Source organism: Gopherus flavomarginatus, chromosome 9, assembly GCF_025201925.1.
Source record: "Gopherus flavomarginatus isolate rGopFla2 chromosome 9, rGopFla2.mat.asm, whole genome shotgun sequence".
NCBI classification, from domain to species: Eukaryota; Metazoa; Chordata; order Testudines; family Testudinidae; genus Gopherus; species Gopherus flavomarginatus.
In genome coordinates, this window is record NC_066625.1 from 2,506,179 (window position 1) to 2,522,348 (window position 16,170).

The following is a 16,170-nucleotide window of genomic DNA, read 5'->3' on the forward strand; positions in this document are numbered from 1 at the left end:
GTAATAAGGCTGTGAAAAAGGCTAACTTTCAGTTAGAACCACTTGTGACAAAGTTCCTCCTCTACCTTGGTGGGCCTGCGCTTATTGGTGGATTTGCTTGCCTCACAGATTCACCCTGTGGGTCAGGAAACAGCCCAGAGACCTTCCCCTCCTGTAGAAGCCACAGTCCAGGTCAATTCCTCCTGTGGTTGATCAGGAGTTTGGAGGTTTGGGGGGAACCCGGGCCTGCCCTCTACTCCAGGTTCCAGCCCAGGGCCCTGTGGACTGTAGCTGTCTAGAGTGTCTCCTGGTACAGTTGTACGACAGCTACAACTCCCTGGGCTACTTCCCCATGACCTCCTCCCAACACCTTCCTTGTCCACACCGCCGGACCTTCATCCTGATGTCTGATAATGCTTGTACTCCTTAGTCCTCCAGCAGTGTGCCTACTCACTCTCAGCTTCTCTCATGCCTCTTGCTCCCAGTTCCTCGCACGCACTTCCTCTCCTCTGGCTCCCTGGCTCTCTCTTGACCTGACTGGAGTGAGCCCTTTTATAGCATCAGAGGGGCCTGAATTAGAGTCAGGTGCTTAACAGCCCCACCTGACTCTTAGCAGGTTAATTGGAGTCAGGTGTTCTCATTAGCCTGGAGCAGCCCCTGCTCTGGTCACTCAGGGAACAGAAAACTGCTTATCCAGTGGCCAGTATATCTCCCTTCAACTACTCTGCTGTTCCCAACTGGGCTGGGTCTATCACAAACTGTAACCAGGAACTTCTGATAACCCTTCTTCAGACAAAGGGCAATAAACGTGGGAGGAAGACCAGGAAAGCGTAGGAACCAATTCCAGAGGTGACTATCTTTGCTTGTGGAAAAGGAAGAAATAGGAGGACATGCAGAAAAAACAGGAAGGTGGGATAACAGAAACTAAGTAAAACTGGACATCATGGTCTGTTCCTGTTCCTAACATGGCTACCGTTTATATATGTACTTATTACTTAGCCAGCTGTTGAAAACAGATCTAGGGGATCCTTTTAATGTTTGCTTCTTTGGTCCAGTTCATGATAAAGCACCTCTGATCGCAACCAAAACAATCAGTAGAAAATTTTGTTAAGCCATTACATGAAATCCTTTGTGTTTGCTAATGCTAGTCTGGAAACGTGCAGCATGCATTAATGAATTGTTACTTTAAATGAAGCAACTCAAACATACCACTTTCTAAGATATCTGTCTAAAGAAAACCAACTTGTCTGTATTAATAGCCAGCTTTGTTTAAAAGATGTTTGCAAATCACTAATAGTGATAGTTTATTCTAAAGTGCTTGAGGGGAAAACACACCAAGTATCTTATATCAGGCTGTGCATAATTCAGCTTTAATTGCCAGGGACTTTTAATATGAATACTTGTCGCTTTGAGGAGATGGGTATTTTTAATGGATTTTAACAGAAATATTAACAGAAATTATTAGCATGAACAGTTGTTTCAAACTTCACATGTATAAAATATAGAGCTTATAAAAACCAGTTATCCAACTTTATTATTGAGGCAAATAGCTTACTACTTTTTTTTAAAGGATTAGACAATTGTTTTTTAAAAAAAACCCCAGTATCTGGAGTTCGTAGAATCATAGAATATCAGGGTTGGAAGAGACCTCAGGAAGTCATCTAGTCCAACCCCCTGCTCAAAGCAGGACCAATTCCCAACTAAATCATCCCAGCCAGGGCTTTGTCAAGCCTGACCTTAAAAACCTCTAAGGAAGGAGATTCCACAACCTCCCTAGGGAAGCCATTCCAGTGCTTCACCACCCTCCTAGTGAACCAACCTAGACTTCCCCCACTGCAACTTGAAACCATTGCTCCTTGTTCTGTCATCTGCCACCACTGAGAACAGCCGAGCTCCAACCTCTTTGGAACCCCCTTCAGGTAGTTGAAGGGTGCTATCAAATCCCCCCTCACTCTTCTCTTCTCCAGACTAAATAAGCCCAGTTCCCTCAGCCTCTCCTTGTAAGTCATGTGCCCCAGCCCACTAATCATCTTTGTTGCCCTCCGCTGGACTCTCCCAAATTTGTCCACATCCCTTCTGTAGTGGGGGGGGGGCCCAAAACTGGATGCAATACTACAGGTGTGGCCTCACCAGTGCTGAATAGAGGGGAATAATCACTTCCCTCGATCTGCTGGCAATGCTCCTACTAATGCAGCCCAATATACCATTAGTCTTCTTGGCAACAAGGGCACACTGGTGACTCATATCCAGCTTCTCGTCCACTGTAATCCCCAGGTCCTTTTCTGCAGAACTGCTGCTTAGCCAGTCAGTCCCCAGCCTGAGCAGCGCATGGGATTCTTCTGTCCTAAGTGCAAGACTCTGCATTTGTCCTTGTTGAACCTCATCAGATTGTTGAATCTCATCAGATCGAGTTACACAAACCCAGATGAAAATGTAAAGATTAATTCCCATGCTTCAGGGCACCAGCTGAGCCTTAGGTAAGGTCAGGAAGAAATTGCTATACCCATAGTAAAGTATCACTAATTTAGGCCTCAATCTTGCAAGCCACTGATGATTGACACCTTTCTCTGCATTTTGTGCCATTGGTTACAATCAAGTGACAGGATACCAGGCTAGATGGCGCATTGATATGTTATGATATGGTACCTCCAATGTTCTTATTTAATTTGTTTTGGGTGCAACTGGGTTAATTTAAAAATCAACCCCCCATACTAAGCAAGCAAACACCCCAAACAAAACAATAAAAAATCCCCGATTAGATTTTTGAATAAGAATATACGGCGTTGAAGTCCTCCTTTTCCTGAGTGAGGAGCCTGGCTGGCACGTCTGAACTATCCAGTGAATCACTCACAGCTCTACTTTGCTTTTCAGAAATGTATCAGTGAAAATGTCTCCCTGCTTTAAATGCAAAATATGTATAAAAATCATGGAGGAAAAGGTGGTTTTTGCTGCTTACAGTTGTTTAGGCAAACTCATCAGGAGGCCGATTCAAAAGTTCTGGCAGTTTGTTTGGTGCTTGGCTTTAACTTTATTGAGGAACAAGAATTCCGCCAGTGTATTAGAATTCCTAGCAGATAAAATTGTAACAGGGACTGTCACCTTTGAAATGAACAAGACTAAAGCAGAAGTGAATATTGAATGAAGGGTTCAGTGTGGCTTTCAACCTGCAGCATATCAAAGTTTCTGTGATCAGAGTCTCTAATGATTTACTTAAAAGAGGTTCTCTAAGTGCATTGATCTGTCAGTGAGCTGATGAGATTTTTGGATATTGTAGGCTAGGCAGTTTTGTTAGAATATCTGAGGAACTGGGCTGGATTTGCTGGCAAGGTCATAATTTAGTTCAGCTTTTCCCTATTTTACATTCCACTCTTGCTAGCCGAGGTAACAGTGACTCTTCATATGCGGAAGTTGGATGTGGAAAAATTGGAAAGAGTCCAGCAGAGGGCAACAAAAATGATTAGGGGGCTGCAGCACATGACTTAGGAGGAGAGAATGAGGGAACTGGGATTGTTTAGTTTACAGAAGAGAAGAATGAGGGTGGATTTGATAGCTGCTTTCAACTATCTGAAAGGGGGTTCCAAAGAGGATGGATCTAGACTGTTCTCAGTGGTGGCAGATGACAGAACAAGGAGCAATGGTCTCAACTTGCAGGGGGGGAAGGTTTAGGTTGGATATTAGGAAACACTATTTCACTAGGAGGGTGGTGAAGCACTGGAACGGGTTCCCTAGGGAGGTGGTGGGATCTCCTTCCTTAGAGGTTTTTAAGGTCAGGCTTGACAAAGCCCTGACTGGGATGATTTAGTTGGGGTTGGTCCTGCTTTGAGCAGCGGGTTGGACTAGAACCTCCTGAGGTCCCTTCCAGCCCTGATATTGATTCTATGATTCTGTGAGTCTAAGTTATGTGTGCTTGTTGCATGGCTTCGACTTTGGCACCAGGGTTCTTTCCCAGGCAGTTTGTGACATAGAGCCAGTTTTGAGCAGAATGGGGATCTCCTGGATCCCAGCCCCATCAGGCCTCTTGTAGATGGTAACCTGACTCCACTGGAGTCTTGAATGGCCTTCAGTGAGCTGGGCCTTCATGTAAAGCAGAGCAGTGTCTGATTGCAGGCTGCACTGAGCTACAAAGGAGAGCTCGAGAAGCTCAGATTGGAGAACAAAAAGCACTGTCCCTTTAACAAGACAGCTGAGTCCTGTGACTCTGTCTACTGGGGAAACAGCTGACTGGGAACCATCAGCTTATGCCCCTAGCTAAAGGCCAGATTGCTCTGACCAGTGTCCTCCCTCCCATTTCGGTTTGGCATCTGGTACAACCCTTTGTGCAATATACCATGGCCAGTGCCAGTATTCGTGTGGGAGCTTTATCTGCCCTCTTAGTGGGGACGTACGTGTCTAAAATGTGCCCAGCTGAGGAGTTGCAGGAAGTGACCATAAAACAGCACAAAATAATGCTTTGTCCTGAAAAATCTGCTTTTGAGTCACTTGAATCAGCCTCTGGTCACAGGCTCCCGGAGGAAGAGGGCATACACGTCCCAAACGCAGATGGGCCTGTTGTATTATCGTGGTTGGTAAACAGGCAGCTGCAACTCAGAGACCCACGCTAGGAGTGGTAGGGCCAGATGATTCTGCCCACAGAAGAGTGAGCTCAGGAGCGATTAAAGGAGTCTAGAGCACAGCTTGCCCAGTAACTGTGACACCTTCCAAAAGGTTTGGAGCCTTTTTCAAAGCTTGTCTAAACCTACCCGAGGAAGCTGGGTGAAAATGTTGGGCGAACAGGGGATGTGTGTGTGTGTGTGTGTGTGTGTGTGTGTGTGTGTGTGTGAGTGAGAGAGAGAGAGAGAGAGAGAGAGAGAGAGAGAGAGCGCAAGATTTCCAGTATTTCACAATTTGAGTTTCTGGAACTGGTTTGGGGGAAAGGAGGATTATATTTTTCTCCGAAGAGGTCATTTTGCCCCATCCCTCCACCTTATGTGGGCCAAGTGTGTCAACCACATCAGCAGTATCATGCTGTGATCATTATGGCAACTCCATTTCCAAGGGCTTGTCTTCACCACGAAGCTAAATTGGTGCTGCTGCAATCGATGCAGCGGCATTGATTGAGTGGGACTAGTGAAGACATCAATTCTCAACGAGAGGTGGGAGCAATGTCGGCGGGAGAGCGGCTCCCGTCCCATAGTGTAGTGTGGACCCCGCGGTAAGCAGATCTAAGCTACATTGACTTGAGTTGTGCTACTAACATAACTCAAATTGCGTGGCTTAGATCAACCGGCAGCTGTAACATAGACCAGGCCTAAAGGCTCGTCTCCATGATGGGGAGATCGACGCAAGGATTGATTTAGCGGGCCAAGTGAAGACCTGCTAAATCGATGGCAGATGGCTCTCCGGTCCACCCGGTACTCCAGATCTCCAAGAAGAGTAAGGGAAGTCAACCGAAGAGCTTTTCCCAGCGACACAGCGCAGTGAAGACACCGGAGTGAGTCGATCTAAGCTACGTCAATGCCAGCTACGTGAATAAAACAGCTAGAGTACCGTAATTTAGGTCAATTTATACCGGTAATAATGGCACCCAGTTGTGGCTATCCCAAATGAAGGACCTTTCAGTTTAGCACAAGGGTTTCTACCCCCACTCTTGATTTCAGTCTCTGTGTAACCAACCTTTTCCGCAGGCCATTCCAGTCCCTTGGAAATCCCCTTGTCACAAAATCCACCCCCATTATGGACTCTCAAAGGCTGAAGAAAATGTTTTTCTTACGCAGTTTATATTTAAGCATGATGACTTTCCTTGTGCAAAATTATGGATTTGTTATTGATAAGGATTGAATTTTAAATATTTGTCAAGGGCGTGTAGCGTCGATGCCTGTGTAAACTGAAATAAATAAATAAATAATGTAAAATTTCCTTAGGTGTTACATAACCAACCACCCAATGAAAGAAGTTTTGCAAAGCCTCTGTCCTCAGACTATTACACGGCAGGTAAATTAAGATGCTTCCTTGTTCTATGTCTTTTTTTACTGTAAGTCTTTTCACTCCTTTGTTTTTAAATATTTCCCCAAGATCTAATTGCTACACTTCCTCAACTGTTTTTAATACATGCAATCAGCGACTACTGCAATTAAGAGGCCTATTTAGCATCTGAATAGTTCTTCTTACACAAAAAAATCATTGCACTGGTAGCAAATAAACCTTAATGAAGACAAAAAAATCTTTACATAGTCTAAAGCCACTTGTAATCATGATCTTTTATTGTAAAAACTTCTCTCTCTTTAGATTGTTTGAATAGCTCTTCGAGGGACTCTTCTGTATGCAGAGCTAACAATGAGATGCTAACCAGTGCTCTCTGAACATAGCAACACTCAACAGCCTAAGTAAAATACATCCTTAGAATCAGATTCTGATGTAGCTGGTTGCACATAAAAAGCATTGTCCTGTTCTCCCAACCGGCTGGCGATACACCAAAGGACAATTGTGCTCTGTAGATGTCAAGAATGGGTTTGATTTTTCAATCAGTCAAGTGGGACACAGGTGCACGAGTGGCAAGTCATGCAAATTTTTCACCAGGAAGGCAGTTTGTTGATGCTTCATCCAACTCTTATGTGCAGAAGTTTCCTTTGCTAGGATTTCATCCCAGATCTGTGACTTAACCAAGAAAAGTCTGCTCTTAAAAAGATCTTGAGAAATCATAGAGAGAGAGTGAGAGAAGAACAACAAAAGTCATGTGAGGCTGCAGAGGTTGGGGAGAAGCTCAAAGCTGATTGTGTCCACTTGGCTAACTGATGCCTAATGAGGAACAGGAGACAATTCCTGCACATGTCTGAGGGTGTGAGCAGCAAACAGAGTAATTCTGTAGTGAGGAGCACAGGGGTCACCAGAGGAAATTAAAGAAAGGAAAAATTAGGCTGAATAGCAGGGGAAATTTGCTGTGAACAAATCATGTGAGGAGTAGGACAGTCTCCCAGAGGAAGGGCAAAGGCTTATTTGCTGGAGACATTGAGAGCTAATCATGGACAGAACATTACAAAATGCAAAGTAGGGATCAGCTGGTCTCAACAGATTTTCCATCTTTTGCTTCTGTGAGCTGCTGAACAAAACCACACAAACTTTCTGCAACACTTGAGGTGCTAACGGAGAAATCTGATTGGACAAGCCGAATAACCAGCGCTGTCGTCACATGATTAATTGATTCCATCCCCTCAGAACAACCCAAAAGGTGAGGAGTTTGGAAAGAGACATGCCTGCTTCTGTGTCAAGTCCCAACCTTTCTAGCACCCCCACGCTTCTGTCTTGTGACAAGCAGCTTAAGGACCTGTTCCTGAGGCTGGAAATTAGCACAATGTCTTCTGGTGACCTGTATCAGAGGGGTAGCCGTGTTAGTCTGGATCTGTAAAAAGCACCTTATAGACTAACAGATATATTGGAGCATAAGCTTCCGTGGCGAATACCCACTTCGTCGGACGCATGAGTGACCTGTACACCAATGAGAAGGGGCTGTGGTTACTCTAGGACAGGGATCGGTAACCTTTCAGAAGTGCTGTGCCGAGTTTTCGTTTAGTCACTCTAATTTAAGGTTTCGCGTGCCAGTGATACATTTTAACGTTTTTAGAAGGTCTATTTCTATAAAACTCTATAATAGATAACTAAACTAATGTTGTATGTAAAGTAAATAAGGTTTTTAAAATGTTTAAGAAGCTTCATTTAAATTAAATTTAAATGCAGAGCCCCTCGGACCGGTGGCCAGGACTTGGACAGTGTGAGTGTCACTGAAAATCAGTTCGCCATAGGTTGCCTACCCCTGGACTAGGAAAAGAGTTTAGCCTTTAGACAATAACGTCAGTTGCTAGTGTACATTGACTTCAGCAGAGGGAGGACAATGCTGGGGATCTGGCCTTTTGTTTCTAGCTAGACTGGGAGTATGCAAGGGAGGGAGTGTCCTGTAAATGCACATTCTTAATTCGGCTGTGAGGTACTGACAGAGATTACAAAGGACAAGCAAGCCAGACATCACATCAGATCCATTTTCCTGTGGACTGCAGTCCCTGGAAGGGGTCCTCAGATTGTGTCTAAGATTTCCAAAGGATATGCACCTTGATTCAGAATTTTCTAGGGGTCTGCAAATGAAAAAAGGTTGCAAAGCAATGTTCTACTGTTAACAAAGCAGGAAAATAAATGGAACAGTTCCTCTTCCTCCACGTTATCTCTGATTAAAAGAACAATAGAACAGTAGGGCTGGAAGGGAACTCAAGACATTATCAGGTCCAGCCCCTGGTGCTGAGGCAGGACCAAGTCAACCTAGACCATCCCTGACAGGTGTTTGTCCAACCTGTTCTTAAAAATGCTCCAATGATGGGGATTTTACAACCTCCCTTGGAAGCCTATTCCAAAGTTTACCTGGCCTTGTAATTAGAAGAAGTTTTTCCTAGTAGCTAACCTAACTCTCCCTTGCTGCAGATTAAGCCCATTACTTGTCCTACTCTCAGTGGACATGGAGAAAAATTGATCGCTGTCCTCTCTAGAACAGCCCTTAAGATATTTGAGAACTGCTATCAGGTCCCAACTCAGTCTTCTTTGCTCAAGACTAAACATGGCCAGTTTTTTTAAACTTTCCTCACAACTCAGGTTTTCTAAACCTTTTCTCATTGTTGTTGCTTTCCTCTGGACTCTTTCCAATTTGTCCACATCTCACCTAAAATGTGGCTCCCAGATTTGGACACAGTACTCCAGTGCTGAGCAGCACCGGACAATTGCCTCCCGTATCTTACACCTGACCCTCCTGTTAATACATCCCAGAATGCTATTGGCACATATTCCATCTGTGATCCACAATCTCTGGGCTGCCTAATCAAGCCCTGTAGGCCCCCCACCAGCAGACAAAGTCTCTCCAGCAGGCCCGTCGTGCTTGTCAGAAGGTTAAATGAGATTTCAATTAAGTGACATGACAAATTGTGAGGCCAGCTGCTGCTTGGAAACTGCTTCCATCACAAGATCTCTGCTTCAGCAAGACAAGGTGGCTGATCATTTCAAACCCATTCTCTGGCTGCATACACATGCCCTGACATTTAATGACTAAACTTTTTTTTTTTGTCAGTCCTTGCCTTCCTGTAGCTGTCACATTGTGCAGGCAGTCAGCACTTCCCTTCAAAGGCAGCTCAGAGGAGGCCCTCTCTAATGCTGACTTCTAAGCCCAGCGATGTGTCAAATGCAGCAGATAAAGTGAAGCCAGGAAAATTGGTCCCTGCTGATTTTGCAATTGCATACAAACATGGCATTTCCTCTGCAAAGGAACCAGGCCAGGAGTGCCTGGGGGTATTCAGTCCCCTACCCTGCTCCCAGACAGACTGGATGTCCCAGGGCCATTCTGACTTGGCACCTTTTAGAAAAAATGGCATTTTGGCCTGACCTTAGAGCAGGCAATGCCCTGCTCCAGTTCTGCTTTGCAGTTGTTCAGGCTGGGTAAAGTATCTGCACACTGACACCTAGGGCCAGACCATCAGAGGCAAGGAGCCACGCTTTTTTTGCGGCATACATTTATGTCCATGCTATAAAGCAAAAGGAAACCCACACAGCTGCAATCGGTCCTCTGCCATGCATCGTCCTTGGCAGGTAAATGGACATCGCTCACTGGCTGAGTTCACCAGCAGTGAAAATTGAGGCATTCCTTCTGCCATCAGATGGAACGAGCAAGCATGGGCACCATGGCCTCTGCTGCCAGGGGACCATGACCTGGAGACGGAGGAATCCAGACAGGCCAGAACAGTGAGAGTAGTGGCTGGGTGTGTCCTGGGACTTCAGACTCTGCATTTGGCCACTTTGGGTTAAAGAAGCAGACTTGTGTGCAGTGATTGACCCTACATATATTTCTGTGGTGGGCAGATGGGGGGTTGCTTGCTGGGGCAGTGATGGGTGGGGGGAAGATGTTCACTACCTGTATCCTGACTAAATGCCCCAAAGCTGGAGTGGGAGGAGCAGGTGACAGGCATTCAGCACAAGAGGCAGCAATGCTGGGCTGGGGAGACTCCTGGTCTAAACAGGTCCCCACACTGTTGCTTTTTGGCAGTTGCTTTTCTGAGTCTCCACAGCAGTGAGGCCAGTGGTCACCACAGGGGTTCCCTGCCCAGCTGTGCCACTGACTTGCTGAGTGACTTGGGCAAGTCACTACCCTCCCCATGCCTCAGTGGAAGATACCTGTCTCACAAGGGGCTGGGGGGCTTTTAAAGTTAAAGCTTGAGGTGCCCTTTGAGATCCTCAGGCTCTGTCTACACCTCCAGCAGCGCACAGAGTGCAGGCACGATCGGTGTCACACAAGCACAGCTGCACAGAAGTAGCCATGCCAGGGCAGTGTATCTATTTCATGTACAGCACTTCTTCAGCCACTGAGAGGAGCCAGGAACAAATGCTCAGAAGCTATGCCTGACGGGGCTTTGCTAACGAAACACTTCAGTGTGCAGTTCTTCACTCCTTCAGAATAAATCTTACTTCCCTATAGTGGCTTCTGCCCCATAGGGCACTCAATACACACTGTAGACTGTGTATGTACAGAGCTTGTTACACCATCCCTGAAAAGCAGCCACCTCTTTGGCAGCACAAGGCAGTTGTTGAACAGTGCATGGAACACCGCAGAACAGCATGTGATAGTTTAATTGTAACGGCAGGGGAAAGTCAAGAGGTGGCATGTGATGGAATTTGGCCAGGTTGCCATGATTAAAATCCCCTCTCTTGTCAAAAATTGCCTTGGGTTCTTTACTGATGAGCAATGGTCACCACCCCCAATTTAACCCTAGTGCAAAGTACAGCAGCACAGCGGGGCCCAGACAGGAAGCCACCTGCTGATAAGTCCTGGCTTCCCACCACCACATGCTGCAGCGGGCTCACATCCAAGCGCTGAGCAGGCCTAGCACCATGCTTAGCTTGGAAGAGCTGAGGGTGCACATCCTGGGATGGTAAAGCTGATTTACCTGCTGCTGAGCAGTGTTCCTGCATTACAGAACACGCGTGTTCTTTTGCTTTCTCTTTGCTGCACCTTTCGGAGGGCCGGTAGGAAAGCTTGAGGCTGTATTGCAAAGTGCTTTGTTTGACACATGGCACGATTTCCCAGCTGTTCATAGCAGCGTGAGATTGAGTTGCTCATTTAGCCGAGTAACTGATTCGCCAAACTTTTATTGTTACTTTTCTCTTTAATCTCCCAGTCAATTGAGACATTCTTCATTACAGACTCATACACCAGTGACACGCAGATCACTGCCAGAGGCTCAGATGCAAACCCAGCTTCTAAAATAAGACTAGGCCAAACATCCCCTCCTTAATTGTGCCCACACAGTCACTTGTGCGTGTGTGTGTTCATTTCAGGGAGCTATTTCTTTCAGTTTAACATCAGCGGGTAATCAAATGCAGTCTAGTTGCTACTAGTCACTGGAGGGAATCTGCTCCTTAGTCCATTTACATGATCAGAATGGAATGCACTCTGCCTCCCTACACACCCCCAAAAGCCCTTCCAAAACCACAGAAAATTACTGAAAGGATGTTTCTTCCAACCCAACATGAAGAAATTGGATTCCAAGCTATTTAATGCATGCACGAAATGCCAGAAAGAAACCCAGACCCAAGCACTCCATCCATTACAACAAGGCAAAATGTTTTAGAAACATGAGCACTCATTACGTTCGCCGACTCAGTGCTTCATACCCTGAACTTCTAGGCAATTTCGCATAAATGTAACTATCGGGTTAATGGTTCTCACAAACAAGGCTGTTTCCAATGTTGCCATTGGGACATACAGCGAAGGTAACACTGTGATTGTTATGATCAACATGAACAAAGGTGACTTTGAGAAGTCACTGTCCCAGAGGCCACTCGAAACCACCCGGCCAGTCCTCAGGGGCCTTGCTCCCAGCAAGTCACAGCAAAGGCGATGTCCCTTTCCAACCACAGAAGGAAAAAGGGTGGGATTCTGGGGCCCAAACACAGTTCAACCATAAACACAGTGGCCTGGCCTGGCAAGTGGCATTTAAAGGGTGGGGTGGGGTGTGGAGCCATTTAGGTTTGTTCTTTAAAAACAGAGCTTCACTGGTAACACCATCACAAGGATCATGTCATGCAGCCAGACAAAACGCCTCTCCCTACTTCCCTGGCTGGCTCAGCGCCTGAGCGGCATGGGGAGGAGCTGGCTCAGACTGGTGTGGTTCGTCTGTTGGCTGGGTTGTTGTGCAATGACTCCTTGAACTCTTTGGGGATGGAGTTATGGACCTGTAAAAAAGTGTGATCCCGCTCCGAGTTGAGCAGCGTCCCCATGGTCACCTTGGAAGGATCCCTGGAGAGGGTGAACATGGAGATGTCGGTGGAGGGGATAGTGCTGAACCCTTTGCTGACAGGAGACAGATCCCTGGACCTGGGCTCTGTGGAGCGGGAGCTGGATCGCCTGCGGAACCGGTATCGGTAGGTGGGGAGGCGAGAAAAGGCTGACTTCTTCAGGAGCTCAGAGTGGGACTTGGCACGGATCTGGCGGTGCTTCTCGATGTACATGTGCACAGCGATCACCCCCACCATCTCGGCGATGATGAAGGACAAGGCGCCAAAGTAAAAGGACCAGCCGTACGAGTAGCTCTTCTTGGAGTCGCTTTGCCCTGGGTCCCCAGCATTCGCAGAGATATAGACTATAATCCCGATTATGTTACTGAGACCTGAGAGAGAGAGAGAAAAAGAGACAGAGAAGGAAGGATGGGCTCCCTTTACAAGTAACATAAGTCGCTGGGCTAATAGAACATCTCTAACCCAGTCAGAGCAGGTCAGAGGCTCAGAACGTTTTCGACCAAGTGTATTCAGGTCAAAGCCAAAACGTTTTGTGGAGACGTGGCAGTTTTAACAAGTTTTCAACTGGAGGTTTCTGAGGTGCAGGCTCCTTGGTTACTTGACAAGATGGTGAGAGAGAGACGACACCACAGCCAGACCGTTACTCTTCGGAAATGGAGGTCTTGACACAAATCCATTTTGTGAAAGCGTCTGAGGTAGAACGAAAACAAGTCTGGAAACCTCAGACGTCGTCACAAAATGGAATTGTCACCCTGGGCCCACCACTAGTCAGACATCAGGCAGCCCTGGGTAAAAGCCCTGTTCATTCCATCTTCCAAGGAGGGTGGCTTCCTCTGGGGCTGGTACGTTTCACAACATGGACGAACACCACAAATACCGAGCAGGGAGGGGATTGTGAGACCTCCCCTGCTCTCCTCATGTTTTATTTCTGGTCTCTGGTGTTCAGGCTCAGGCCTGTCCCAAATCCAGAAGACTGGGACTGGTGGCAGGTGTGTGTGTTTGTTTATTTTCCTGCACCTCAGGATTTCTTAATTCTGGCTAAGACCCTAAGAGTCAACGTCTGCTCCCTGGGGGCTGCCCCCTTGAGCGGAAGCCAGGGCACCCTGGGAAGCTCCTAGGAGTTCCTTCTAGTGGAACATCCAGCCTGTTTTCCATAATAGGGGCCAGCCACAGGGCCCATGTACACTGCACCTGGGAGAGTGTCCCCCAGTTTGGGTGGACAGATGCTCTAGTTCTTCTCCAGCGAGCATGCTGAAATGAGCAGCAGAGCCAGGGATGGCACACGTGGGGGCTTGGGCTGGCTGCCTGAGAATGGACCGGCCTTGAACCCCGTAGCACAGACTTGGGGGGCTAGCCCAAGTGCCACGTGTGCTGCCCTGGGCTACGCGGCTACGTTTAATGTGCTAGCTCAAGCTGAACTAGAACGTGTCTGTCTACCTGAGCTGGGAAGCACGCTCCCGGCTGCAGCGTAGGCGTCTCCACGGTCTAGACCCTGCACAAGACAGCAGGGTCCGGGGTGCACAAGAAGCCTTTTTCCCAGTGAGCTGCCCTGAGCAGGGATTGCTAGCCCTGCATGCTGGGGGCTTGTGGCGGCATTGTGCCTGCAGGTCACCACAGAGAGGTGCGACTGTACGTGCACATGCCACATAGGCCCCCTCTGGCCCTCAATGAGTTCAGATAACAGCATAAGAAGCGCATGGACTGAGGGACTTTTCTGAACCAAACCTCCAGCCTTCTGGGTCTCTAAGCTCATGGGGGGTGGGGGAGGAGAAAACAATAGTTACTCTTGTCTTTTTAATTTCTAGTAGGTCTGGAGGTTTCACAGGGGAGCTGAGCAATTGTTGTCTCCACAGCAGAGCAGGTGTGGTGCTGCCAGGGATGGAGCGAGGCTCAACCACTTGCATTTGGATTTACTTAATGAATCGATTTGGTTCTGTTGGTTGGTTTCTCATCTGAATCTGCTCTTGTCAGCCAAAGGAAGGAAACTGATGTGTCTCTTGGGGAAGAAACAAAACAAAACTTCCTTGAGACTAAGATATTGTCATAAAATAATGAGCTAAAGTGTCGGGAAACATCACATCCAGAAATGAGTAATCCCGGAGGGACATGCTGTGCAAAAGAACCTCGTTTGCCTCTGAAGATTGCAACTGTCCACCTGCCTAATGCCCACATTTCCCAGCACTTGGCATTCACAGCGGGAGCTCAGCACCCAGCAGCGCCTGTGGTGACCCAAAGCTCAGCCCCCAGCATGCTGATCCCTTCTGAAAATCTGGCTGCTTTGGTGCCTAACTGGGAGTTGAGTTCTTTGGAAATCTGACCTGAGGGGATGTCAACTCTGCAAAGAAAGCCCTGGGGTGCGGAGTCTCAGCACTTGGCTCAGCTGACTTGGGCTTCCAGGGCTTGGGCTGCAGGATTAACAATAGCAGCGTGCACGTTTCCACTCAGGTCTGCCAGAACCCAGCGGGGAAGGTCTCTTGGAACGCAGATTCCAGCCCATGTGGGAACACATACATACAGCCCCACAGCATGAGCCTGAATCCGTTGACTTAGACTCTTGGACTCGGTGCCGTGGGTTTCTCTTTGCAGTGTAGACGTACCCTGTAAGGGGAGGGGGCTATCTGCTGTGGAAAGCTTGGCCTGTGTTGTACCAACCAGCCTGAAAGCTGAGAGACTTGCAGGGAGACAGATCCTTTGGGTATGTTTTTAAAGCCTGTCCTAAAGCTCTATGGACAGGTTAAAAAAACAGCCCCAAAGAGATGATCCTTCACAGCTAAGGGCTGGTCTACACTATGGGGGAAAATCGATCTCAGATATGCAACTTCAGCTACGTGAATAACGTAGCTGAAGTCGAAGTATCTAAGATCGAATTACTCACTGTCCTCACGGCGCAGGATCGATGTCCACAGCTCCCCCTGTCAATTCTGCAACTCCGTTCGGATTGGTGGAGTTACGGAATCGATATAAGTGCGTTTGGGGATCAATATATCGCGTCTAGATGAGACGCGATATCGATCCCCGAGCAATCGATTGCTACCCGCCGATACGGCAGGTAGTGAAGAAGTAGCCTAAGTGTGATAAATGTAGAGAGGAATTTCTACAGAACCCTATCTGATTGTGGAAGAACCCTATTGGTTTAATCTCTGCCAGCTGCTTTAGGGCTTTTCCATAAGGGACATGATGAGAATTGAGACACAGAGTCTCTCACCTCTACGTCAGTGGTTCAAATCCAGACAAGGCCAGTAGTGAGCCAAGGTTGCTGCATGACATCTGATGGCGACCTCACTGATAAACCCATTCATTAGCCCCCTTGCTAGCCACCTCACCAGGAGGGGCTGCTTCTTGTTAGGGCAGAAGCACCCCGGTATGAGGCTGCTTGGGGATGGGTGTGACATTGGTGTGACACTTAGTGCGCACCTGCCGTGGGGATAGAGGGTCAATGACCTTGCTGAGGTCTGAGCGTACCCAGCCCTTAATTCCCAGGAGCTCCGTGGGTGTACGGAGAGAGGCAGGGCCAGACAGGAACACCCAGCCCTGCCCTCGGGGCAAGAGGGGAGTTCAGTCTCCATGGCCGCCCCTTACACATGGACCCCCTGCCCGAACAGACATGTAAAGCAGTAATCTCCTCCTCCTTCAGACCCCTCCCTAAGGCCCACTTCTTCTACAAGGCCTCTGTAATTGCCCTCCAACATCGACCAGGCCCATGGCCAGTGGGAAACATGACAGAAATAATGTGTCTGGTTTATTTATGCCTTTAAATAGACTCCCCTCTACCCCGCAACTTGTCAGCAGATACACAACCACCCACTCCTGTTCCTGCCCCCCTCATCCACCTCGCTCCCTCGGCTTGTGTGCAACACCCAGTTCTTGTGCCTTGTCTTAGGGTTTAAGGTCCTT

At 47.6% G+C, this 16,170-nt stretch overlaps 2 protein-coding genes across 2 annotated transcripts in view; both read right to left on the reverse strand.

Moving 5' to 3' along the window:
- Positions 1-16,170, reverse strand: part of LOC127058506 (troponin T, cardiac muscle-like) — a 195,071-nt gene that overhangs the window by 139,799 nt on the left and 39,102 nt on the right. The window lies entirely within an intron of this gene.
- Positions 6,238-16,170, reverse strand: part of CACNG3 (calcium voltage-gated channel auxiliary subunit gamma 3) — a 72,035-nt gene continuing 62,102 nt past the window's right edge. The window contains exon 4 of the mRNA XM_050968618.1: positions 6,238-12,647. Within this exon, the coding sequence (XP_050824575.1) occupies positions 12,136-12,647 (512 nt within the window). The 3' untranslated portion in view covers positions 6,238-12,135. The remainder of the gene's footprint in view (positions 12,648-16,170) is intronic.